Genomic DNA, 26,783 nt, shown 5'->3' on the forward strand with positions numbered 1-26,783 from the left:
ATGCCCCCGTGGATGGACAAAGACAATGAGAATGGTGAACTAAAGTATTTGGTGCTTCAAATGGCAAATGATTCTGTCTTGCCCGTAAACCCGTTCATCGTAGGTAAAACCATCAAGGACGCCGTTGGCAGTGATCTTAGTGAGTTTGGCCGTAAAATCGACAGTGGAAAGAAGCTTTTGCTGAAAACTAGGAACCAAAGCCACTTCGAGAAGCTTCAAAAATTACAAAGTTAATCGATGGATCCCTTGTGAAAGTTGCTCCTCATGTGACCCTCAATAGTGTTCAGTGTGTAATTTTTGCTCCGGATCTAAAAGGATTAAGTGATGAAGATATTTTGGAGAACTTGAGTGACCAAAAAGTAATGAATGCTCGACGTTTTACGCGTAAAGTGAATGGTGAAATTGTGCCAACAAACATTTTTCTGCTTCGAATCAATGCTACCTCCATTCCGGAGTTTATTCGCCTTGGTGCTTTACAAGTAAAAACAAGAGCCTATTACCCGAAACCAATGCAGTGTTTTAAGTGTGGACAGTTTGGACATACACAGATTCACTGTAAACTGTCGCCTACCTGCACTAACTGTGGTACCCCTGCGCATGGAGAGTGCACCGTAGATCCCGTGTGCATAAACTGCAAGGACAACCACAGCACCACGTCTCGTACCTGTCCCCGCTACATTCAAGAAGAACAGGTCATCAAGTACAAGATCGACAACAACTGTTCTTACGGTGAGGCACGTAAAGTTCTGCTTAATGCTACCCATTCCACAAATTCTAGTCCCATTCAAAACCGCATCACATACGCACAACAGACACACACAGTAGATGAAAAAGACACCCAAATTGAAGAACTCAAGAAAAAGAATGAATCTCTAGAAAAATGATAATTTTGCTTACACAAACAGCAACTAATCTAACAACAAAAATCGAAGATCAGGATAAAACTATGAAAAGAATGTGCAAGAATTTTGAAAGAGTTTAGAAAAAAGAAAATAGAATCTCAAATGGAAATTGAAGAGGATGAAAGTGAAGAAGAATTAGACGATTTTAGCACGGAAGAAAGCACGGAAGAAAGCACTGAAGAAGAAACTGAAGAAGATAATGAAGACGAAAAAGTAGAAAAAGTAAAACATGTAAAACAAAATGACGCAGACGAACAAAATAACACCACTAACAAACGGAAACGTTCCCACCAAAAGAACACCCCTCCTCGGAAGAGGAATCCCAACCCCGAAAAATCATCCCCATCTCTCCCTCATCCCAATCCCCCGACCCTCCCACATCCAATCCTTCTCCCTCTGTTGCCTCTAAAAAAACTCTTAGGTCTAACACGAAATCTGTAGATTAGTTTATAATTTCAATATTAACAATATCCTTCTGATTATAAGCATAAACTTTTATCCATTTTTCCTTTACTACATAATTCAATTCATCATATCAATCGAATAACTATTCATCCATATTTGCATTATCCTGGAATATCAGAAGCATGAACCAAAATATAGAAGAACTAAAACTACTAATCAATAGACACGATCCAACAATAATCACCCTTCAAGAAGTAATGACAGTTCCCTCTCTCCTCAGCTCTCCTCTTAATAGATACAATTGGTACACTAACATACACCCAACCATACCTCATCATAGTGTAGCTGTAGGCATTTTAAAACACATTCCATCAAATAGAATAGCTATATCCACTAATCTTCCCGCAGTAGTTGTAGAAATTTCTTCTCCCGTACAATGCTCCATAGTATGTTTATATCTTTCTCATTCAATCAACCCTTTACAATAATTTCCGATCTCACTAGTACCTTTCAGCAAATTAATAATAATTTAATTGTTTTAGGGGATTTTAATGCCCAACATACCACCTGGGGATGCTCGACCTCATGTAACAGAGGGAACAGCATTGCTTGTGTTTTTGAAACAATTGGTCTGGAAGTAATTTCAAACCGATCTGCTACACGTATTTCTCCCATAAACGGCAAAGGCTCCATACTTGACTACTGCGCTGTGTCATCTTCTATGGCACAGCAGTTCACAGTTACATTTTCTAATGACACTCATGGTAGTGATCATTTTCCACTTTTAATCCACAGTAGTTTAAATCCCCAGCGGCCTCTTCTCCGCCCCAGGTGGAAATATGAGGAGGCCAATTGGGCAGCATATCAAAGAGAAATAATATTCAATCTTCCACTTGATGAAAATCCCCTTCTCTCTCGCTTTACTGCATGCATTGAATACGCCGCTTCTCGGAGTATTCCCCGTACAACTGGAAAACCTGGAAAAAGATGTGAGCCATGGTGGAACGCAACAGTTGCTGCAGCTATTAAAGCTCGCAGAGCTGCTTTGCGTAAATTCCGCCGAGCTAGCAAAAATCCGGATAATTTTTTCACACCAATTTTTGCTGAGGAATTTCGTACAGCCAATCGACTTGCCAAGGAAGCAGTTCGTCTTGCCAAAAAGAATTACTGGGATAATTTCATTAATGAAATTAATCCTCAGTTATCTAGCAAGGAAGTGTGGAGGCGAGTCGGTTGTTTGAATGGTAAAAATCAACAAAGCTCCACAATAGTTCTCAAAACCCAGGACACTATCATTGCCCCTGCTGAAGTACCTGAAGCCTTTGCCATCCACTTTTCTGATGTTTCTGCCACACACAATTATCCGAGTAATTTTCAAACCCATAAACTTAACACTGAATCTGTTCCAATTTCTTTCCCTGATGCCACTGAACATAAATACAATAGTCTTTTCACATTAACTGAACTCCATTGGGCAATAAGGAAATGTAAAGGTAGATCTGCTGGTCCCGATAACATAGGATATCCCTTACTGCAAAACCTCCCTGTAGAATCTAAATCCACCCTTCTTAACATTTACAATAGTATTTGGTCTTCTGGTAATATTCCTAATGATTGGAAAAGTAGTTTAACTATCCCCATACCCAAACCTAACAAACCTAACCACAACGTTGATAGCTACCGTCCAATCTCCCTCCTTAGCTGCATGGGTAAAGTTTTAGAACGCATGGTTAATCGCCGCCTCTCGCAAGAATTAGAAGACAGAAACCTGCTTAGCTCTGACCAACACGCTTTTCGGAGCGGGTTGGGCACGAAACATATTTTGCCAAATTAGATGATACTATTCAAAAATCAATAGACCAGGATCATCACATAGACTTTGCCATCATAGATATTTCCAAAGCTTTTGATCGCACTTGGCGCCATTCCATTCTTTCTCAACTAGCTTTTTGGGGCTTTGGTGGCCGGCTCACTAATTTCATAGACAATTTTTTTACAGACAGATCATTTAGAGTCCTAATCGGTAATAGTGTTTCTAATCCATATCCTCTAGAAAACGGTGTCCCTCAGGGCGCCATCCTTTCTCCTACACTTTTCCTTATCAGTATAGAATCTCTGTTTTGCTCCATTCCATATGAAATCAAACCTTTTGTCTATGCTGATGATATCATTCTGGTCTCTTCATCGAGATCTGTTAGCACGTCTCGTCAGCTTCTCCAAAAGGAGTTGACAAGATAAGGCAATGGTCTCGGTGGACAGGTCATGAAATATCCCATTCCAAATCTCAAATCCTTCATATCTGCAAAATGGGCTTTCATCGCAAACTACCAATCAAACTTCACAACCACATCATACCAAATGTAAACTCAGCGAAAATATTAGGTGTTACATTTGACACAAAACTTACTTTCATTCCCCACTCCAACCGGATAAGAAAAGAAGCAAAAACCAGACTGAACCTCTTTAGGATGTTAGGAGCTGGACAACATCGTGCATCACGTCTAACACTTCTGCAGATCCTCAATAGCTGGCTGCTTCCCAAAATTCTCTACGGTATTGAGATTGTCTCTCGGCAACGAGAAAACTTTGAGAAGCGTATTGCTCCCATATACCATACAGCCATCCGCCTTTCAACTGGAGCCTTCTGCACCAGTCCAATCCTCTCTCTACTTTGTGAGAGCGGACTTCTTCCTTTTGATTACATTATCACCAACAGATTAACAGCAGCAGCAGGACGCATCCTAGAGAAGGACATCAAAGCCGAATCATTTATCAACAGAGTCAATGCACAATTTCATGCCCTTACCAACAACCAGCTTCCCCATATCAGCAAGCTTACCGGACGCGGAGGACGCCCTTGGTATCGTCAACCGCCTACAATTGACTGGTCTTTAAAAGATAAACTACGTGCAGGAAATTGCAGCCATATCGCCGGCCATCATTTTACCAGTCTCATCCAAAGCAAATACCAGAATCACCATCATATCTTTACCGACGGCTCTGTCCTTAATGAATCCGCCGGTTTCGGTATTTTCTCCTCCAACAACAGTTGTGCCATCAAACTACCAGACCATACCTCTATATTCTCAGCTGAAGCAATAGCCATGATAGTCGCCGCGCAAGAAGGTATTTGCCTTAATAAACCAAATATTATTTTCACCGACAGTGCCAGTGTTTTAGCCGCCCTAGAACATGGTAACATCCGAGATCCGTACATCCAACTATTAGATCAACTAGATAACTCCCCGGTTATAACATTCTGCTGGATACCTGGTCACTCGAGTATCAGCGGAAACGAGAAAAGCTGACCAACTTGCAAACCAGGGTCGGCTCCGTCCTCCAGAAAACAACACAACCATAGCCCGCAGAGACTTCAACAAATGGAGCAAAACAATAGTTGACAAAAATGGAACCTCACCTGGCACCGGAAACAAAATTCTATTCTTCGAACCATCAAACCATCAACAACAGCCTGGAAAGACACACACTCCAGCCAGAACCAACGAGTGCTATCACGCCTCAGGATTGGACACACCCGGCTTACACATTCCTATCTCCTAGAAAAGTCCAGTCCACCGTTATGCAGCTTTTGTGGCGTAAACATTACTGTTCGTCATATTCTCACCGATTGCCATGGATATACCACCGAACGCGCCTTATGCCATCTTGATACCAGCATAGACATCATCCTATCACCCGACCCCAAATGTCAGCGAAAACTCCTCAAATTCCTCCGTATGACAAACCTTTATGAAGAAATTTAGTTTATCAGAATAATATGTGTCGTAAATTAATATTGATCTTAATTTGATAATTAAATAAATTGATCTTCCTTTTAGTTTTAAGCTTAGTTTTAAGGTAACCGAGCAAACTCGGATTAAGGTTTACACAGGGAGGAAATGCCCTGGGTAAGAAGATTGTTAGGTTTAAGTAGTTTCCGAAGAGGCGAATGAAGCCGAAAGGCTCAAAGTCTCTATAAAAATCAATAACAAAAAAAAAAAAAGTATAAAAGACCCTTCTCAAAGGGAACATCGTGTTGTTCGTGATCCCTTACAAACGTTCCCCAATCAAATCTAACCATGTCTGGCCGTGGAAAGGGAGGAAAGGTAAAGGGAAAGGCAAAGTCCCGTTCCAACCGTGCCGGTCTTCAGTTCCCCGTTGGTCGTATTCATCGTCTCCTGCGCAAGGGTAACTATGCCGAGCGCGTCGGTGCCGGAGCACCCGTGTATCTGGCAGCCGTCATGGAATACTTGGCCGCTGAAGTGCTTGAGTTGGCCGGAAACGCTGCCCGTGACAACAAGAAGACGCGCATCATCCCGCGTCATCTGCAGCTGGCCATCCGCAACGACGAGGAGTTGAACAAGCTGCTGTCCGGAGTAACCATCGCTCAGGGTGGTGTGCTGCCCAACATTCAGGCCGTGCTGCTGCCCAAGAAGACCGAAAAGAAGGCTTAAACTGTGTGACAAAGCTTCCTTCATCTCAAACCCAAAACCGTCCTTTTCAGGGCGACAAATAACTTTGCCAAAGACATTTTATTCGATTTATGCTGATATGGGAGAACTAGAAAGGAAAAAAATCCCGATATATCAAGAACCGTGCATAAAACTGTGTACAAAATGTAGGTAAAAAATGTGCCTTTCGTTGGCACAAAAAGCATCATTTGATGTTTTTAATTCTGTAACCCATCACTACGAATTTTACAAAATGCAGCATATCGTTAGCGATGTGTGCATTTTTCCAGGTAGCTTTGTCAAGAGAGTTGGTTTTACCATAGAAATGCAAGCAGTGATACTTGTGTGTTGACCTTTTCTGAAAACAGTAAAGGACACTTTTACCTGATTTATCGTTAACCACGAGAAAATGTTGAAAGTATCGGTCAACGAAAAATGTGTTGCATTAAGGAGAAATTAAGTTCTCACAAAAGTTTGATTTTCTTTATATCGGGAAATGTTGGAAATGGCTTTAAAACAGGGGGACCAAAAATAAGGAAGATTCATACAAACAAACAATCTCAACAATGATTCCTTTTACCCGTCATCTACATAACCATGTACCCAAATATGTGTAGCATTTTATAGTATTTCTTTTTTAAAACGATACTTTCATTTGCAAAGTAGGAATGCCAATAAAATACAATGGATTGAAATGCCCCTAACGCATATGTCACTCCACATTCAATAACGCCATCTAGTGGTGATCAAAGTCTCTGCAACCGGTAGTAACGCCATCTAAATAATTGGTAAAAGTAAGGCTCAGCCCTCTACGTTACATAGGAGTAGCGTTACTTGCCGTTTTAAAATTCCCAAGCAGCATTTTATAGAGTTTTTGTCATCTTCGCTACCGACCGGTGCACACCTGTTGTATATAAAATATTTTACATTTCGCAGAAAATTTTGGTTATTTGCTTTAGGATAATTCGATATCAATGCGATTTAATACTTAAAATACAATTACAATACAGATTTATTATTATTCATTAAGGCACGATGATATAGCCAAAATAGTCTTACAGTTTAAAGTTCTCAAAACGCGAACAGCTTTTGATTGGAGTAATATTCCCAAAGTAGAAAATACAAAATAGTGAAAGTTTATTTAGATAAATTAAACACATGAAATGAATTGATTGCCTATTAACGTTTGTATTAGTATTAACGTTAATATATGCGCTTCTCAAACTACTGGTCCAGAAGATGTGGCCGATGCTCTCTCTAACACACCTGTTGGTGCACTGCTCCCTATGCTACCAGTCATCACTGTCGATACGTTCACCTCTGCCATCAAACGTGTCAAATCCTCATATACCCCTGGCCCAGATGGTATACCGGCCGTTATCCTAAAGTGGTGTGCTTCTGCGCTTGCTCCCTCGCTGATGAAGATTTTTAAGGAGTCCCTGAGATGTGGAATCTTTCCTAAGAATGATGCTGTAAACTATCGTGGCATAACCTCACTCAGCGTGTGTGCAAAGGTGTTCGAAATGCTAATCTACGAGCCATTGTTGGCCTCGGCCTGCAACTATATTAGTGTGAATCAACATGGTTTTGTACCCAGGCGATCTACAACGACTAATCTACTAGAATGTGTTAGCAAATGCCATAAATCTATCGATAACGGTTTACAACTAGATGCTATTTACACGGATATCAAGGCAGCATTCGACAGTGTATCGCACTCCATCTTGCTAGCGAAACTCGACTTACTTGGTCTCCCAAACCCTATGATAATGTGGCTTAGATCGTACCTTACAGATCGTCAATATTCTGTGAAGTTAGGCCCGTACATGTCAAGTCCAGTGCATGCATCTTCTGGAGTCCCGCAGGGCAGCAACCTGGGTCCTTTGCTGTTCCTTCTTTTCATCAACGACGCGACATTGATCCTTCCGGCTGATAATCATCTACTGTACGCAGATGACGCGAAAATTTTTCGTGTTATTCGTGAACCAGAAGACCACGCCCGACTGCAAACTTCCTTGCATGAGTTCCAGTGTTGGTGCAACCGTAATGCTTTATCCCTATGCACACATAAATGTGAAGCCATTACTTTCAGTCGTTCTCGCTGCCCATCATTGTATGAATATGCGCTTGATGGACAGTCCTTGGCGCGAAAACAATGTGTTAAGGATCTAGGTGTTTTGCTCGATACAAAACTATCATTTAAGGATCAGCTGGATCACGTAGTAGCCACCAGCAATAGAATGCTAGGACTAGTTATCAATATGACTCGCGAGCTTATTGATATACCTTGCACCAAGGCGCTCTATTGCTCACTTATCCGGTCATTAATGGAATATGCAAATATCGTATGGTGGCCAACTGCAGCGCGTCCGTTAGCTCGATTGGAATCAATCCAGCGCAAAATTTCACGATTTGCACTTCGCTCATGGAACCAAAGGCTCGATTACCGGACTAGGTGTTTACTACTCGGGCTACCCACCCTAAGTGAGCGTATACGAAAAGCCAGGTTGTCGTTCATCACGGGACTTCTCGACGGCCGTATTGACTCTCCGTCACTACTGGCTGCCATCAACCTGTACGTTCCGGCCAGGCCGCTCCGGACTCGGGCAATGTTGGCCCTCGACGATCGTAGAACGCAATTTGGCTCCTCTGACCCATTCCTACTCATGTGCCGTGCTTTCAACGCAGTCAGCGACGCTTTTGAGCCGAGGATTTCGCCAACTGAGTTTAATGATCGTGTTTCTGTGTTAAATTTGGTTCCATAGTGCACATTTTTATGTCATGTTTTATGTTTTATGTTATTGTAATCCATTGTAAAGAACTCATTGTAAAACATTGCTAAAATGGTTCGAGAGGGCATTATTGTCCATCGATAGACAAATAAACATAAACATAACGTTTACGTTTATGGCAATTTGGAATGATAGTTGCTTTGGGTGCGAGGGCTTTTTGCAAGGGCGCTTAACGAGGTTAAAAAATACTTTTATGACATTAAAAATTCTTGTAATACCAATAGTTTGACAAATAAATAACTAAGTTTTTTATGATAACATCCATATCCATTTGTAGAATTGTATTAAAATATTTCTCAAAGTAGTTATAAGCATCGGTTATTGATGTAAAAAATAAAAAATATAATAATAATGTGATAATTTTTTGTATTCATATATTTTCCATAAGTCTTCTCTTCAAAGATGATTCCTGAACTTCTTTTTATTTGTTTTCAATTTTGTCATATTCTCATTATTGCATAAAAATAATCAAAAATACAACATGATTGATTATCTATTCGTTTTGCTTATACATGACGGTAAAACCAGGCTTTAAAAAATGATGCTTGAGTTTGCGCTAAACAAGCGTTACGTGTAACGCTAGCGTAACGTAGAGGGCTGAGCGTTACTTTTACCAAATAATTAATTATGCGATCTATGAGGTCCAAGGGTGTTTGTCTTGGATAATAACTGGGAAACATTTGTATGATAACGGAAGGTGGGGAAAAATCACCAATTGTAAAAATTAAAATGGAAACATCGGTCGCGGAGCATCGCTAAGTCAGTATACCAAATGAAGTCAGTATCCCAAGAAAATATATGGCATTCAGTTAACAGCATAGACTTTGGAGTTTGAGTTAATTCTACATCTTCATATCATTTTGCTAGCAAATCTTACTTAAAGTATCTGACGGGTAGCTCTTGCTTGAGACTTGTTAGCCCTTTCCAAAGAATATGAATGAATAATTGTGTTGGTATTTTCCTAGAGAATACTAGAGCCATAGATTTTAATTTTGTAGTGAAAGGGAAAATCCTATACAATGCCGCATTAACATTTATATTCTTTGTTTTTTCTTTCTAATATTTTCCAGTCTTCTAATATTTTCTAAAATGTTCCTAGGGCAGGATGTAACAGAGCATTTTGATATGTTGAGACGCATCAAATTGGAATTCCACCATGGGTTAAATCCAATTAAACAATTTAGAACAGTTAAACAATCGGTTTGATCAGATACCGGTAGGAACGTTTTCATTTCATCTGCATAAAACAATTTTTCGCAATCTGGTATAACGTACATAACATTGATCTATGAAAATTTTAAAAGAATAGGGCCGAGAATACTGCCTTGTGGAACTCCGGACGAAATATTCATTGTAACATGTCAAACACTTAAATAACAGGAGAGCCAATAGCTTGATAGTTTTGAAATTAGCGTTGAGTGATTTACGGAGTCAAAGGCAGCATTGACGCTGTTAGCTGTTATAATAAATTCACAAACTTGATGTAAACGGTGTAGTTTTTATCACCAGTTTTCCTTTTTTGATGAGTTATCCCAAGTATATAGGAACGATGCAAATGTTTAAGTCATATTCGAGCTGATGCAAAAAAACGGTATGATCCACGCGGCGATTGTTGCTTCAAGAAGATTAGAGGTTTGCCCTAAAAAATATTTTTATTAGAAAATTTAGATAAAAAAGCAAGAAAGAAAAATGATTCATTTTAACCAACGCTTTAACCGTTGCCTTTGAGAACGCTTCAAACGCACACGTATAAGTTAAAAATCACATTAACAAAACGACATCTCATGTAAATGCACTGAATATACAGCAGTGTGAGTGCTTGTTATGCGAGTAAAATGTTATACGCCCACCATCAGAAGCCATCAAAGACATTTTTTCTCTCAAATAAAACATTTTAATGTTGCGAAAGACACAGCTCTTGAGTAATGTATTGTGGTCCTGAAAAGGACCGTTTGATTTGAGACTCCATTTGGAGGTTTGTTAGAGCACGTTGAATTTAACCTCCGAAACCGTACAGAGTGCGGCCCTGACGCTTCAGAGCATACACCACATCCATAGCGGTGACGGTCTTACGCTTGGCGTGTTCAGTGTAAGTGACCGCATCACGGATCACATTCTCCAGAAACACTTTCAGGACGCCACGGGTTTCCTCGTAGATGAGGCCGGAGATACGTTTCACTCCTCCGCGCCGAGCCAAACGGCGGATGGCGGGCTTGGTAATGCCCTGGATGTTATCTCGCAGCACTTTTCGGTGACGCTTGGCTCCTCCTTTACCCAAACCTTTTCCTCCCTTTCCTCTTCCAGTCATGATGAGCACAGGATTGTACGTTCACGATGTTCACACTTCAAATTGACGATCACGAATGAGCGTTTTCGAGCTCAACGTCCCTATTTGTACTTTTTCATCCACGCATTTCCCCTTGCTCTTAAGATGAGAGAAAATGAGGGTTGACAAGCGCATAAATAGAGCTGTTGTTCGAGCAGTTTCATCATTTTACGTTCAACTTTTGTTAAAGAAACAAGTTCGCTTCGTGCCCAACGAAACCTACGCTACCGAAGTGAAATGGCTCGTACCAAGCAAACCGCTCGTAAATCGACTGGAGGTAAGGCTCCTCGCAAGCAGCTGGCCACCAAGGCTGCTCGTAAAAGTGCCCCGGCCACCGGAGGAGTGAAGAAGCCGCATCGTTACCGTCCGGGAACGGTGGCCCTCCGAGAAATCCGTCGCTACCAGAAGTCGACCGAGCTGCTCATCCGCAAGCTGCCCTTCCAGCGCTTGGTGCGTGAGATCGCCCAGGACTTCAAGACTGATCTCCGCTTCCAGAGCTCAGCCGTCATGGCGCTGCAGGAAGCCAGCGAGGCGTATCTGGTTGGTCTGTTCGAAGACACGAATCTGTGCGCCATCCACGCCAAGCGCGTCACCATCATGCCCAAGGACATCCAGCTGGCCCGTCGCATCCGCGGAGAGCGTGCCTAAATCGTCCATGCATCCGGAAGCGGTCCCTGTCTAAACGGGGCATTTCCTTCTCAAAACGGTCCTTTTCAGGACCACCAATACTGTTGAACACATCAAGAATTTTCTTTCGATTGCTATTATGAAATTGTACATACGAATGCAAGCCTTCATGTAGGTCGTTTTGTTATAACGAGGAAAGTGTGAAAAGGGGTAAAATTTGTTTTAAATAATCATCGTTATGAGAGGTATTTTAACTTTTTCTTGTCAAAGTTTCGCTTTTAATAGGGCATCTGAGGATTTTGACTATATTGATCAATACTTTATTACCATCTATATTACCTATGACTACTATACCAACATCGCTGCTTACAACAAACTACGAATGAACAGGATGAATATATATTTTACAACAAATATTCAACTCAAACAGCTTAACTGATGCTTATACAAACGTAAATTAAAATGCTCAAGAAGACGACCCTTCAATACTTATTAGCAAGTTTAAAATCAAACAAATCTATAACAACATTTGACTCACGACACATAAGCTGCTATTGGTTGCTTTGTCGATAAATTAACCTCGTATGCGCGAGGAAAATTTAAATTAAAAAATGATTGTCGTACAACGAGCGAAACAACTTCTATTCAAAATTCATGATACACGAAACTCCATTTGCAATTTCACCACGCAAAACGCTTCCAAACAGTGCGGACTTTTTTTAAATGTTTTGTTTTTTTTTTAATGTGCTAAGGTTCCATTTAACATTAGTATTTACAATGAACAACGCAGAACTTTAATGTGAATCACAGCATCATTGTGGATGACATAGTTCGCAAACAAACCTAGGATATGGCTGCGTTTACCTGCACTAATGCCATTTTGTACAGGCAAACGCAACAAACTGAACAATAACGTTGACGAAGACGGACACCCTGAAATTACAGCGCTAATTCGCTGGTGCAGATGAAACGAAGGATAATTCTTTGTTTGAATGCGATTTGTGGTCCTGAAAAGGACCGATTTGAGAGAATGAAGCCAATCATTTCAGTGGCTTACTTCGAGCTGGTGTACTTTGTGACAGCCTTCGTTCCTTCGGAGACGGCGTGCTTGGCAAGCTCACCAGGCAGCAGCAGACGAACAGCGGTTTGGATTTCGCGGGACGTGATCGTCGAACGCTTGTTGTAGTGCGCCAAGCGGGATGCCTCAGCAGCAATGCGTTCGAAGATATCGTTGACGAAACTGTTCATGATGCTCATGGCCTTCGAAGAAATGCCAGTATCCGGGTGGACTTGCTTCAACACTTTGTAGATGTAAATAGCGTAGCTTTCCTTGCGGGTCTTGCGCTTCTTTTTTCTTGTCGGACTTGGAAATATTTTTCTGGGCCTTGCCAGACTTCTTCGCAGCTTTTCCACTGGTTTGGGTGCCATTTCGACGGAAAAATTCACTCAACACTGGGACACGATGTGTATGATTCAACATGTGATTGCGTTCTTTTTTTTTTATTGATTTTTATAGAGACTTTGAGCCTTTCGGCTTCATTCGCCTCTTCGGAAACTACTTAAACCTAACAATCTTCTTACCCAGGGCATTTCCTCCCTGTGTAAACCTTAATCCGAGTTTGCTCGGTTACCTTAAAACTAAGCTTAAAACTAAAAGGAAGATCAATTTATTTAATTATCAAATTAAGATCAATATTAATTTACGACACATATTATTCTGATAAACTAAATTTCTTCATAAAGGTTTGTCATACGGAGGAATTTGAGGAGTTTTCGCTGACATTTGGGGTCGGGTGATAGGATGATGTCTATGCTGGTATCAAGATGGCATAAGGCGCGTTCGGTGGTATATCCATGGCAATCGGTGAGAATATGACGAACAGTAATGTTTACGCCACAAAAGCTGCATAACGGTGGACTGGACTTTTCTAGGAGATAGGAATGTGTAAGCCGGGTGTGTCCAATCCTGAGGCGTGATAGCACTCGTTGGTTCTGGCTGCAGTGTGTGTCTTTCCAGGCTGTTGTTGATGGTTTGATGGTTCGAAGAATAGAATTTTGTTTCCGGTGCCAGGTGAGGTTCCATTTTTGTCAACTATTGTTTTGCTCCATTTGTTGAAGTCTCTGCGGGCTATGGTTGTGTTGTTTTCTGGAGGACGGAGCCGACCCTGGTTTGCAAGTTGGTCAGCTTTCTCGTTTCCGCTGATACTCGAGTGACCAGGTATCCAGCAGAATGTTATAACCGGGGAGTTATCTAGTTGATCTAATAGTTGGATGTACGGATCTCGGATGTTACCATGTTCTAGGGCGGCTAAAACACTGGCACTGTCGGTGAAAATAATATTTGGTTTATTAAGGCAAATACCTTCTTGCGCGGCGACTATCATGGCTATTGCTTCAGCTGAGAATATAGAGGTATGGTCTGGTAGTTTGATGGCACAACTGTTGTTGGAGGAGAAAATACCGAAACCGGCGGATTCATTAAGGACAGAGCCGTCGGTAAAGATATGATGGTGATTCTGGTATTTGCTTTGGATGAGACTGGTAAAATGATGGCCGGCGATATGGCTGCAATTTCCTGCACGTAGTTTATCTTTTAAAGACCAGTCAATTGTAGGCGGTTGACGATACCAAGGGCGTCCTCCGCGTCCGGTAAGCTTGCTGATATGGGGAAGCTGGTTGTTGGTAAGGGCATGAAATTGTGCATTGACTCTGTTGATAAATGATTCGGCTTTGATGTCCTTCTCTAGGATGCGTCCTGCTGCTGCTGTTAATCTGTTGGTGATAATGTAATCAAAAGGAAGAAGTCCGCTCTCACAAAGTAGAGAGGATTGGACTGGTGCAGAAGGCTCCAGTTGAAAGGCGGATGGCTGTATGGTATATGGGAGCAATACGCTTCTCAAAGTTTTCTCGTTGCCGAGAGACAATCTCAATACCGTAGAGAATTTTGGGAAGCAGCCAGCTATTGAGGATCTGCAGAAGTGTTAGACGTGATGCACGATGTTGTCCAGCTCCTAACATCCTAAAGAGGTTCAGTCTGGTTTTTGCTTCTTTTCTTATCCGGTTGGAGTGGGGAATGAAAGTAAGTTTTGTGTCAAATGTAACACCTAATATTTTCGCTGAGTTTACATTTGGTATGATGTGGTTGTGAAGTTTGATTGGTAGTTTGCGATGAAAGCCCATTTTGCAGATATGAAGGATTTGAGATTTGGAATGGGATATTTCATGACCTGTCCACCGAGACCATTGCCTTATCTTGTCAACTCCTTTTGGAGAAGCTGACGAGACGTGCTAACAGATCTCGATGAAGAGACCAGAATGATATCATCAGCATAGACAAAAGGTTTGATTTCATATGGAATGGAGCAAAACAGAGATTCTATACTGATAAGGAAAAGTGTAGGAGAAAGGATGGCGCCCTGAGGGACACCGTTTTCTAGAGGATATGGATTAGAAACACTATTACCGATTAGGACTCTAAATGATCTGTCTGTAAAAAATTGTCTATGAAATTAGTGAGCCGGCCACCAAAGCCCCAAAAAGCTAGTTGAGAAAGAATGGAATGGCGCCAAGTGCGATCAAAAGCTTTGGAAATATCTATGATGGCAAAGTCTATGTGATGATCCTGGTCTATTGATTTTTGAATAGTATCATCTAATTTGGCAAAATATGTTTCCGTGCCCAACCCGCTCCGAAAAGCGTGTTGGTCAGAGCTAAGCAGGTTTCTGTCTTCTAATTCTTGCGAGAGGCGGCGATTAACCATGCGTTCTAAAACTTTACCCATGCAGCTAAGGAGGGAGATTGGACGGTAGCTATCAACGTTGTGGTTAGGTTTGTTAGGTTTGGGTATGGGGATAGTTAAACTACTTTTCCAATCATTAGGAATATTACCAGAAGACCAAATACTATTGTAAATGTTAAGAAGGGTGGATTTAGATTCTACAGGGAGGTTTTGCAGTAAGGGATATCCTATGTTATCGGGACCAGCAGATCTACCTTTACATTTCCTTAATGCCCAATGGAGTTCAGTTAATGTGAAAAGACTATTGTATCTATGTTCAGTGGCATCAGGGAAAGAAATTGGAACAGATTCAGTGTTAAGTTTATGGGTTTGAAAATTACTCGGATAATTGTGTGTGGCAGAAACATCAGAAAAGTGGATGGCAAAGGCTTCAGGTACTTCAGCAGGGGCAATGATAGTGTCCTGGGTTTTGAGAACTATTGTGGAGCTTTGTTGATTTTTACCATTCAAACAACCGACTCGCCTCCACACTTCCTTGCTAGATAACTGAGGATTAATTTCATTTATGAAATTATCCCAGTAATTCTTTTGGCAAGACGAACTGCTTCCTTGGCAAGTCGATTGGCTGTACGAAATTCCTCAGCAAAAATTGGTGTGAAAAAATTATCCGGATTTTCGCTAGCTCGGCGAAATTTACGCAAAGCAGCTCTGCGAGCTTTAATAGCTGCAGCAACTGTTGCGTTCCACCATGGCTCACATCTTTTCCAGGTTTTCCAGTTGTACGGGGAATACTCCGAGAAGCGGCGTATTCAATGCATGCAGTAAAGCGAGAGAGGGGATTTTCATCAAGTGGAAGATTGAATATTATTTCTCTTTGATATGCTGCCCAATTGGCCTCCTCATATTTCCACCTGGGGCGGAGAAGAGGCCGCTGGGGATTTAAACTACTGTGGATTAAAAGTGGAAAATGATCACTACCATGAGTGTCATTAGAAACTGTAACTGTGAACTGCTGTGCCATAGAAGATGACACAGCGCAGTAGTCAAGTATGGAGCCTTTGCCGTTTATGGGAGAAATACGTGTAGCAGATCGGTTTGAAATTACTTCCAGACCAATTGTTTCAAAAACACAAGCAATGCTGTTCCCTCTGTTACATGAGGTCGAGCATCCCCAGGTGGTATGTTGGGCATTAAAATCCCCTAAAACAATTAAATTATTATTTATTTGCTGAAAGGTACTAGTGAGATCGGAAATTATTGTAAAAGGGTTGATTGAATGAGAAAGATATAAACATACTATGGAGCATTGTACGGGAGAAGAAATTTCTACAACTACTGCGGGAAGATTAGTGGATAAAGCTATTCTATTTGATGGAATGTGTTTTAAAATGCCTACAGCTACACTATGATGAGGTATAGTTGGGTGTATGTTAGTGTACCAATTGTATCTATTAAGAGGAGAGCTAAGGAGAGAGAAACTGTCATTACTTCTTGAAGGGTAATTATTGTTGGATCGTGTCTATTGATTAGTAGTTTTAGTTCTTCTATATTTTGGTTCATGCTTCTGATATTCCAGGATAATGCAAATATGGATGAATAGTTATTCGATTGATATGATGAATTGAATTATGTAGTAAAGGAAAAATGGATAAAAGTTTATGCTTATAATCAGAAGGATATTGTTAATATTGAAATTATAAACTAATCTACAGATTTCGTGTTAGACCTAAGAGTTTTTTAGAGGCAACAGAGGGAGAAGGATTGGATGTGGGAGGGTCGGGGGATTGGGATGAGGGAGAGATGGGGATGATTTTTCGGGGTTGGGATTCCTCTTCCGAGGAGGGGGTGTTCTTTTGGTGGGAACGTTTCCGTTTGTTAGTGGTGTTATTTTGTTCGTCTGCGTCATTTTGTTTTACATGTTTTACTTTTTCTACTTTTTCGTCTTCATTATCTTCTTCAGTTTCTTCTTCAGTGCTTTCTTCCGTGCTTTCTTCCGTGCTAAAATCGTCTAATTCTTCTTCACTTTCATCCTCTTCAATTTCCATTTGAGATTCTATTTTCTTTTTTCTAAACTCTTTTCAAAATTCTTGCACATTCTTTTCATAGTTTTATCCTGATCTTCGATTTTTGTTGTTAGATTAGTTGCTGTTTGTGTAAGCAAAATTATCATTTTTCTAGAGATTCATTCTTTTTCTTGAGTTCTTCAATTTGGGTGTCTTTTTCATCTACTGTGTGTGTCTGTTGTGCGTATGTGATGCGGTTTTGAATGGGACTAGAATTTGTGGAATGGGTAGCATTAAGCAGAACTTTACGTGCCTCACCGTAAGAACAGTTGTTGTCGATCTTGTACTTGATGACCTGTTCTTCTTGAATGTAGCGGGGACAGGTACGAGACGTGGTGCTGTGGTTGTCCTTGCAGTTTATGCACACGGGATCTACGGTGCACTCTCCATGCGCAGGGGTACCACAGTTAGTGCAGGTAGGCGACAGTTTACAGTGAATCTGTGTATGTCCAAACTGTCCACACTTAAAACACTGCATTGGTTTCGGGTAATAGGCTCTTGTTTTCACTTGTAAAGCACCAAGGCGAATAAACTCCGGAATGGAGGTAGCATTGATTCGAAGCAGAAAAATGTTTGTTGGCACAATTTCACCATTCACTTTACGCGTAAAACGTCGAGCATTCATTACTTTTTGGTCACTCAAGTTCTCCAGAATATCTTCATCACTTAATCCTTTTAGATCCGGGGCAAAAATTACACACTGAACACTATTGAGGGTCACATGAGGAGCAACTTTCACAAGGGATCCATCGATTAACTTTGTAATTTTTGAAGCTTCTCGAAGTGGCTTTGGTTCCTAGTTTTCAGCAAAAGCTTCTTTCCACTGTCGATTTTACGGCCAAACTCACTAAGATCACTGCCAACGGCGTCCTTGATGGTTTTACCTACGATGAACGGGTTTACGGGCAAGACAGAATCATTTGCCATTTGAAGCACCAAATACTTTAGTTCACCATTCTCATTGTCTTTGTCCATCCACGGGGCATAGGTCTCACTCTACGAGTGGTCCCGGGAGGGGGAAAATTCCCCCCTAAGGGGGGAGGGTCTGACATGTTGTCGGCCCAATGTAAAAATGTATCTTTTAAAACAACTGTTTATTTCAATTTCAAATCACTGTTAAAATCACAAAATCACCACACCAACAAACACTTCACTGTGATACAGATATTATCCCTAACCACGTAAAACCAGTCCTGAAAAGGACTGCATTGAACAACTAAGGTAACAGTTAACACTTCACAGCAAGGTCGCACACGAAACAAAGAGGAAAATACCGGGTAACAAATCACAGACTACAGAGCAGGAGGTATAAGAAATACGTCCGCACACTTCAGCTGTCACAAGTCGGTTGGAGGCGTACTGGGTGATTGCGTTCTAGAAAAATTCCAAGCTCTCCGATCGCTTATAACGGGCTGTGAGAGACAATACGTATCGTGCAGCTCGAAAAATTCCAAACGAGTATCGGGCAGCACGAATGAGCTGCTATATAAGCATCGGTCGGGTCAAAATTGTTCTAGTATAAAAAAGACCCTTCTCAAAGGGAACATCGTGTTGTTCGTGATCCCTTACAAACGTTCCCCAATCAAATCTAACCATGTCTGGCCGTGGAAAGGGAGGAAAGGTAAAGGGAAAGGCAAAGTCCCGTTCCAACCGTGCCGGTCTTCAGTTCCCCGTTGGCCGTATTCATCGTCTCCTGCGCAAGGGTAACTATGCCGAGCGCGTCGGTGCCGGAGCACCCGTGTATCTGGCAGCCGTCATGGAATACTTGGCCGCTGAAGTGCTTGAGTTGGCCGGAAACGCTGCCCGTGACAACAAGAAGACGCGCATCATCCCGCGTCATCTGCAGCTGGCCATCCGCAACGACGAGGAGTTGAACAAGCTGCTGTCCGGAGTAACCATCGCTCAGGGTGGTGTGCTGCCCAACATTCAGGCCGTGCTGCTGCCCAAGAAGACCGAAAAGAAGGCTTAAACTGTGTGACAAAGCTTCCTTCATCTCAAACCCAAAACCGTCCTTTTCAGGGCGACAAATAACTTTGCCAAAGACATTTTATTCGATTTATGCTGATATGGGAGAACTAGAAAGGAAAAAAAATCCCGATATATCAAGAACCGTGCATAAAACTGTGTACAAAATGTAGGTAAAAAATGTGCCTTTCTTTGGCACAAAAAGCATCATTTGATGTTTTTAATTCTGTAACCCATCACTACGAATTTTACAAAATGCAGCATATCGTTAGCGATGTGTGCATTTTTCCAGTAGCTTTGTCAAGAGAGTTGGTTTTACCATAGAAATGCAAGCAGTGATACTTGTGTGTTGACCTTTTCTGAAAACAGTAAAGGACACTTTTACCTGATTTATCGTTAACCACGAGAAAATGTTGAAAGTATCGGTCAACGAAAAATGTGTTGCATTAAGGAGAAATTAAGTTCTCACAAAAGTTTGATTTTCTTTATATCGGGAAATGTTGGAAATGGCTTTAAAACAGGGGGACCAAAAATAAGGAAGATTCATACAAACAAACAATCTCAACAATGATTCCTTTTACCCGTCATCTACATAACCATGTACCCAAATATGTGTAGCATTTTATAGTATGCCTTTTTTTTAAAACGATACTTTCATTTGCAAAGTAGGAATGCCAATAAAATACAATGGATTGAAATGCCCCTAACGCATATGTCACTCCACATTCAATAACGCCATCTAGTGGTGATCAAAGTCTCTGCAACCGGTAGTAACGCCATCTAAATAATTGGTAAAAGTAAGGCTCAGCCCTTTACGTTACAAAGGAGTAGCGTTACTTGCCGTTTTAAAATTCCCAAGCAGCATTTTATAGAGTTTTTGTCATCTTCGCTACCGACCGGTGCACACCTGTTGTATATAAAATATTTTACATTTCGCAGAAAATTTTGGTTATTTGCTTTAGGATAATTCGATATCAATGCGATTCAATACTTAAAATACAATTACAATACAGATTTATTATTATTCATTAAGGTACGATGATATAGCCAAAATAGTCTTACAGTTTAAAGTTCTCAAAACGCGAACAGCTTTTGATTGGAGTAATATTCCCAAAGTAGAAAATACAAAATAGTGAAAGTTTATTTAGATAAATTAAACACATGAAATGAATTGATTGCCTATTAACGTTTGTATTAGTATTAACGTTAATATATGCGCTTCTCAAACTACTGGTCCAGAAGATGTGGCCGATGCTCTCTCTAACACACCTGTTGGTGCACTGCTCCCTATGCTACCAGTCATCACTGTCGATACGTTCACCTCTGCCATCAAACGTGTCAAATCCTCATATACCCCTGGCCCAGATGGTATACCGGCCGTTATCCTAAAGTGGTGTGCTTCTGCGCTTGCTCCCTCGCTGATGAAGATTTTTAAGGAGTCCCTGAGATGTGGAATCTTTCCTAAGAATGATGCTGTAAACTATCGTGGCATAACCTCACTCAGCGTGTGTGCAAAGGTGTTCGAAATGCTAATCTACGAGCCATTGTTGGCCTCGGCCTGCAACTATATTAGTGTGAATCAACATGGTTTTGTACCCAGGCGATCTACAACGACTAATCTACTAGAATGTGTTAGCAAATGCCATAAATCTATCGATAACGGTTTACAACTAGATGCTATTTACACGGATATCAAGGCAGCATTCGACAGTGTATCGCACTCCATCTTGCTAGCGAAACTCGACTTACTTGGTCTCCCAAACCCTATGATAATGTGGCTTAGATCGTACCTTACAGATCGTCAATATTCTGTGAAGTTAGGCCCGTACATGTCAAGTCCAGTGCATGCATCTTCTGGAGTCCCGCAGGGCAGCAACCTGGGTCCTTTGCTGTTCCTTCTTTTCATCAACGACGCGACATTGATCCTTCCGGCTGATAATCATCTACTGTACGCAGATGACGCGAAAATTTTTCGTGTTATTCGTGAACCAGAAGACCACGCCCGACTGCAAACTTCCTTGCATGAGTTCCAGTGTTGGTGCAACCGTAATGCTTTATCCCTATGCACACATAAATGTGAAGCCATTACTTTCAGTCGTTCTCGCTGCCCATCATTGTATGAATATGCGCTTGATGGACAGTCCTTGGCGCGAAAACAATGTGTTAAGGATCTAGGTGTTTTGCTCGATACAAAACTATCATTTAAGGATCAGCTGGATCACGTAGTAGCCACCAGCAATAGAATGCTAGGACTAGTTATCAATATGACTCGCGAGCTTATTGATATACCTTGCACCAAGGCGCTCTATTGCTCACTTATCTGGTCATTAATGGAATATGCAAATATCGTATGGTGGCCAACTGCAGCGCGTCCGTTAGCTCGATTGGAATCAATCCAGCGCAAAATTTCACGATTTGCACTTCGCTCATGGAACCAAAGGCTCGATTACCGGACTAGGTGTTTACTACTCGGGCTACCCACCCTAAGTGAGCGTATACGAAAAGCCAGGTTGTCGTTCATCACGGGACTTCTCGACGGCCGTATTGACTCTCCGTCACTACTGGCTGCCATCAACCTGTACGTTCCGGCCAGGCCGCTCCGGACTAGGGCAATGTTGGCCCTCGACGATCGTAGAACGCAATTTGGCTCCTCTGACCCATTCCTACTCATGTGCCGTGCTTTCAACGCAGTCAGCGACGCTTTTGAGCCGAGGATTTCGCCAACTGAGTTTAATGATCGTGTTTCTGTGTTAAATTTGGTTCCATAGTGCACATTTTTATGTCATGTTTTATGTTTTATGTTATTGTAATCCATTGTAAAGAACTCATTGTAAAACATTGCTAAAATGGTTCGAGAGGGCATTATTGTCCATCGATAGACAAATAAACATAAACATAACGTTTACGTTTATGGCAATTTGGAATGATAGTTGCTTTGGGTGCGAGGGCTTTTTGCAAGGGCGCTTAACGAGGTTAAAAAATACTTTTATGACATTAAAAATTCTTGTAATACCAATAGTTTGACAAATAAATAACTAAGTTTTTTTATGATAACATCCATATCCATTTGTAGAATTGTATTAAAATATTTCTCAAAGTAGTTATAAGCATCGGTTATTGATGTAAAAAATAAAAAATATAATAATAATGTGATAATTTTTTGTATTCATATATTTTCCATAAGTCTTCTCTTCAAAGATGATTCCTGAACTTCTTTTTATTTGTTTTCAATTTTGTCATATTCTCATTATTGCATAAAAATAATCAAAAATACAACATGATTGATTATCTATTCGTTTTGCTTATACATGACGGTAAAACCAGGCTTTAAAAAAAATGATGCTTGAGTTTGCGCTAAACAAGCGTTACGTGTAACGCTAGCGTAACGTAGAGGGCTGAGCGTTACTTTTACCAAATAATTAATTATGCGATCTATGAGGTCCAAGGGTGTTTGTCTTGGATAATAACTGGGAAACATTTGTATGATAACGGAAGGTGGGGAAAAATCACCAATTGTAAAAATTAAAATGGAAACATCGGTCGCGGAGCATCGCTAAGTCAGTATACCAAATGAAGTCAGTATCCCAAGAAAATATATGGCATTCAGTTAACAGCATAGACTTTGGAGTTTGAGTTAATTCTACATCTTCATATCATTTTGCTAGCAAATCTTACTTAAAGTATCTGACGGGTAGCTCTTGCTTGAGACTTGTTAGCCCTTTCCAAAGAATATGAATGAATAATTGTGTTGGTATTTTCCTAGAGAATACTAGAGCCATAGATTTTAATTTTGTAGTGAAAGGGAAAATCCTATACAATGCCGCATTAACATTTATATTCTTTGTTTTTCTTTCTAATATTTTCCAGTCTTCTAATATTTTCTAAAATGTTCCTAGGGCAGGATGTAACAGAGCATTTTGATATGTTGAGACGCATCAAATTGGAATTCCACCATGGGTTAAATCCAATTAAACAATTTAGAACAGTTAAACAATCGGTTTGATCAGATACCGGTAGGAACGTTTTTATTTCATCTGCATAAAACAATTTTTCGCAATCTGGTATAACGTACATAACATTGATCTATGAAAATTTTAAAAAGAATGGGGCCGAGAATACTGCCTTGTGGAACTCCGGACGAAATATTCATTGTAACATGTCAAACACTTAAATAACAGGAGAGCCAATAGCTTGATAGTTTTGAAATTAGCGTTGAGTGATTTACGGAGTCAAAGGCAGCATTGACGCTGTTAGCTGTTATAATAAATTCACAAACTTGATGTAAACGGTGTAGTTTTTTATCACCAGTTTTCCTTTTTTGATGAGTTATCCCAAGTATATAGGAACGATGCAAATGTTTAAGTCATATTCGAGCTGATGCAAAAAAAAAACGGTATGATCCACGCGGCGATTGTTGCTTCAAGAAGATTAGAGGTTTGCCCTAAAAAATATTTTTATTAGAAAATTTAGATAAAAAAAGCAAGAAAGAAAAATGATTCATTTTAACCAACGCTTTAACCGTTGCCTTTGAGAACGCTTCAAACGCACACGTATAAGTTAAAAATCACATTAACAAAACGACATCTCATGTAAATGCACTGAATATACAGCAGTGTGAGTGCTTGTTATGCGAGTAAAATGTTATACGCCCACCATCAGAAGCCATCAAAGACATTTTTCTCTCAAATAAAACATTTTAATGTTGCGAAAGACACAGCTCTTGAGTAATGTATTGTGGTCCTGAAAAGGACCGTTTGATTTGAGACTCCATTTGGAGGTTTGTTAGAGCACGTTGAATTTAACCTCCGAAACCGTACAGAGTGCGGCCCTGACGCTTCAGAGCATACACCACATCCATAGCGGTGACGGTCTTACGCTTGGCGTGTTCAGTGTAAGTGACCGCATCACGGATCACATTCTCCAGAAACACTTTCAGGACGCCACGGGTTTCCTCGTAGATGAGGCCGGAGATACGTTTCACTCCTCCGCGCCGAGCCAAACGGCGGATGGCGGGCTTGGTAATGCCCTGGATGTTATCTCGCAGCACTTTTCGGTGACGCTTGGCTCCTCCTTTACCCAAACCTTTTCCTCCCTTTCCTCTTCCAGTCATGATGAGCACAGGATTGTACGTTCACGATGTTCACACTTCAAATTGACGATCACGAATGAGCGTTTTCGAGCTCAACGTCCCTATTTGTACTTTTTCATCCACGCATTTCCCCTTGCTCTTAAGATGAGAGAAAATGAGGGTTGACAAGCGCATAAATAGAGCTGTTGTTCGAGCAGTTTCATCATTTTACGTTCAACTTTTGTTAAAGAAACAAGTTCGCTTCGTGCCCAACGAAACCTACGCTACCGAAGTGAAATGGCTCGTACCAAGCAAACCGCTCGTAAATCGACTGGAGGTAAGGCTCCTCGCAAGCAGCTGGCCACCAAGGCTGCTCGTAAAAGTGCCCCGGCCACCGGAGGAGTGAAGAAGCCGCATCGTTACCGTCCGGGAACGGTGGCCCTCCGAGAAATCCGTCGCTACCAGAAGTCGACCGAGCTGCTCATCCGCAAGCTGCCCTTCCAGCGCTTGGTGCGTGAGATCGCCCAGGACTTCAAGACTGATCTCCGCTTCCAGAGCTCAGCCGTCATGGCGCTGCAGGAAGCCAGCGAGGCGTATCTGGTTGGTCTGTTCGAAGACACGAATCTGTGCGCCATCCACGCCAAGCGCGTCACCATCATGCCCAAGGACATCCAGCTGGCCCGTCGCATCCGCGGAGAGCGTGCCTAAATCGTCCATGCATCCGGAAGCGGTCCCTGTCTAAACGGGGCATTTCCTTCTCAAAACGGTCCTTTTCAGGACCACCAATACTGTTGAACACATCAAGAATTTTCTTTCGATTGCTATTATGAAATTGTACATACGAATGCAAGCCTTCATGTAGGTCGTTTTGTTATAACGAGGAAAGTGTGAAAAGGGGGAAAATTTGTTTTAAATAATCATCGTTATGAGAGGTATTTTAACTTTTTCTTGTCAAAGTTTCGCTTTTTAATAGGGCATCTGAGGATTTTGACTATATTGATCAATACTTTATTACCATCTATATTACCTATGACTACTATACCAACATCGCTGCTTACAACAAACTACGAATGAACAGGATGAATATATATTTTACAACAAATATTCAACTCAAACAGCTTAACTGATGCTTATACAAACGTAAATTAAAATGCTCAAGAAGACGACCCTTCAATACTTATTAGCAAGTTTAAAATCGAACAAATCTATAACAACATTTGACTCACGACACATAAGCTGCTATTGGTTGCTTTGTCGATAAATTAACCTCGTATGCGCGAGGAAAATTTAAATTAAAAAATGATTGTCGTACAACGAGCGAAACAACTTCTATTCAAAATTCATGATACACGAAACTCCATTTGCAATTTCACCACGCAAAACGCTTCCAAACAGTGCGGACTTTTTTTTAAATGTTTTGTTTTTTTTTTAATGTGCTAAGGTTCCATTTAACATTAGTATTTACAATGAACAACGCAGAACTTTAATGTGAATCACAGCATCATTGTGGATGACATAGTTCGCAAACAAACCTAGGATATGGCTGCGTTTACTGCACTAATGCCATTTTGTACAGGCAAACGCAACAAACTGAACAATAACGTTGACGAAGACGGACACCCTGAAATTACAGCGCTAATTCGCTGGTGCAGATGAAACGAAGGATAATTCTTTGTTTGAATGCGATTTGTGGTCCTGAAAAGGACCGATTTGAGAGAATGAAGCCAATCATTTCAGTGGCTTACTTCGAGCTGGTGTACTTTGTGACAGCCTTCGTTCCTTCGGAGACGGCGTGCTTGGCAAGCTCACCAGGCAGCAGCAGACGAACAGCGGTTTGGATTTCGCGGGACGTGATCGTCGAACGCTTGTTGTAGTGCGCCAAGCGGGATGCCTCAGCAGCAATGCGTTCGAAGATATCGTTGACGAAACTGTTCATGATGCTCATGGCCTTCGAAGAAATGCCAGTATCCGGGTGGACTTGCTTCAACACTTTGTAGATGTAAATAGCGTAGCTTTCCTTGCGGGTCTTGCGCTTCTTTTTCTTGTCGGACTTGGAAATATTTTTCTGGGCCTTGCCAGACTTCTTCGCAGCTTTTCCACTGGTTTTGGGTGCCATTTCGACGGAAAAATTCACTCAACACTGGGACACGATGTGTATGATTCATAATGTGATTGCGTTCTTTTTTTTTTATTGATTTTTATAGAGACTTTGAGCCTTTCGGCTTCATTCGCCTCTTCGGAAACTACTTAAACCTAACAATCTTCTTACCCAGGGTATTTCCTCCCTGTGTAAACCTTAATCCGAGTTTGCTCGGTTACCTTAAAACTAAGCTTAAAACTAAAAGGAAGATCAATTTATTTAATTATCAAATTAAGATCAATATTAATTTACGACACATATTATTCTGATAAACTAAATTTCTTCATAAAGGTTTGTCATACGGA

At 41.1% G+C, this 26,783-nt stretch overlaps 7 protein-coding genes across 7 annotated transcripts; 3 read left to right on the top strand and 4 right to left on the bottom strand.

Annotated features, from left to right (window-relative positions):
- Window positions 1-5,349: 5,349 nt before the first annotated feature.
- On the top strand, window positions 5,350-5,785 carry LOC120906973 (histone H2A). The gene has a single exon (XM_040319023.1). The coding sequence runs from the start codon at window positions 5,387-5,389 to the stop codon at window positions 5,759-5,761; it is 375 nt and encodes a 124-aa protein (XP_040174957.1). The 5' UTR covers window positions 5,350-5,386; the 3' UTR covers window positions 5,762-5,785.
- Window positions 5,786-10,545: 4,760 nt separating this feature from the next.
- On the bottom strand, window positions 10,546-10,882 carry LOC120906976 (histone H4). The gene has a single exon (XM_040319024.1). The coding sequence runs from the start codon at window positions 10,856-10,858 to the stop codon at window positions 10,547-10,549; it is 312 nt and encodes a 103-aa protein (XP_040174958.1). The 5' UTR covers window positions 10,859-10,882; the 3' UTR covers window position 10,546.
- A 227-nt stretch (window positions 10,883-11,109) lies between these two features.
- LOC120906957 lies at window positions 11,110-25,136 on the top strand. The gene is made up of 4 exons (XM_040319009.1): window positions 11,110-11,518; window positions 18,918-19,268; window positions 24,090-24,288; window positions 24,589-25,136. Exons 1-4 carry the CDS (start codon window positions 11,114-11,116, stop codon window positions 25,044-25,046), a joined length of 1,413 nt encoding a protein of 470 aa, XP_040174943.1. The 5' UTR covers window positions 11,110-11,113; the 3' UTR covers window positions 25,047-25,136.
- Window positions 12,537-12,946, bottom strand: LOC120906969 (late histone H2B.L4-like). The gene has a single exon (XM_040319018.1). It carries the CDS (start codon window positions 12,929-12,931, stop codon window positions 12,557-12,559), a length of 375 nt encoding a protein of 124 aa, XP_040174952.1. The 5' UTR covers window positions 12,932-12,946; the 3' UTR covers window positions 12,537-12,556.
- Window positions 18,857-19,295, top strand: LOC120906971 (histone H2A). The gene has a single exon (XM_040319020.1). The coding sequence runs from the start codon at window positions 18,900-18,902 to the stop codon at window positions 19,272-19,274; it is 375 nt and encodes a 124-aa protein (XP_040174954.1). The 5' UTR covers window positions 18,857-18,899; the 3' UTR covers window positions 19,275-19,295.
- On the bottom strand, window positions 24,068-26,295 carry LOC120906978 (histone H4). The gene is made up of 2 exons (XM_040319027.1): window positions 26,287-26,295; window positions 24,068-24,380 (listed from the first exon to the last, which is right to left on the bottom strand). Exon 2 carries the CDS (start codon window positions 24,378-24,380, stop codon window positions 24,069-24,071), a length of 312 nt encoding a protein of 103 aa, XP_040174961.1. The 5' UTR covers window positions 26,287-26,295; the 3' UTR covers window position 24,068.
- LOC120906968 (histone H2B) lies at window positions 26,060-26,496 on the bottom strand. Its single transcript, XM_040319017.1, has one exon. The coding sequence runs from the start codon at window positions 26,452-26,454 to the stop codon at window positions 26,080-26,082; it is 375 nt and encodes a 124-aa protein (XP_040174951.1). The 5' UTR covers window positions 26,455-26,496; the 3' UTR covers window positions 26,060-26,079.
- Between the last annotated feature and the right edge of the window lie 287 nt (window positions 26,497-26,783).

Source organism: Anopheles arabiensis, assembly GCF_016920715.1.
Source record: "Anopheles arabiensis isolate DONGOLA chromosome Y unlocalized genomic scaffold, AaraD3 chrY_contig0002, whole genome shotgun sequence".
Lineage (NCBI taxonomy): Eukaryota > Metazoa > Arthropoda > Insecta > Diptera > Culicidae > Anopheles > Anopheles arabiensis.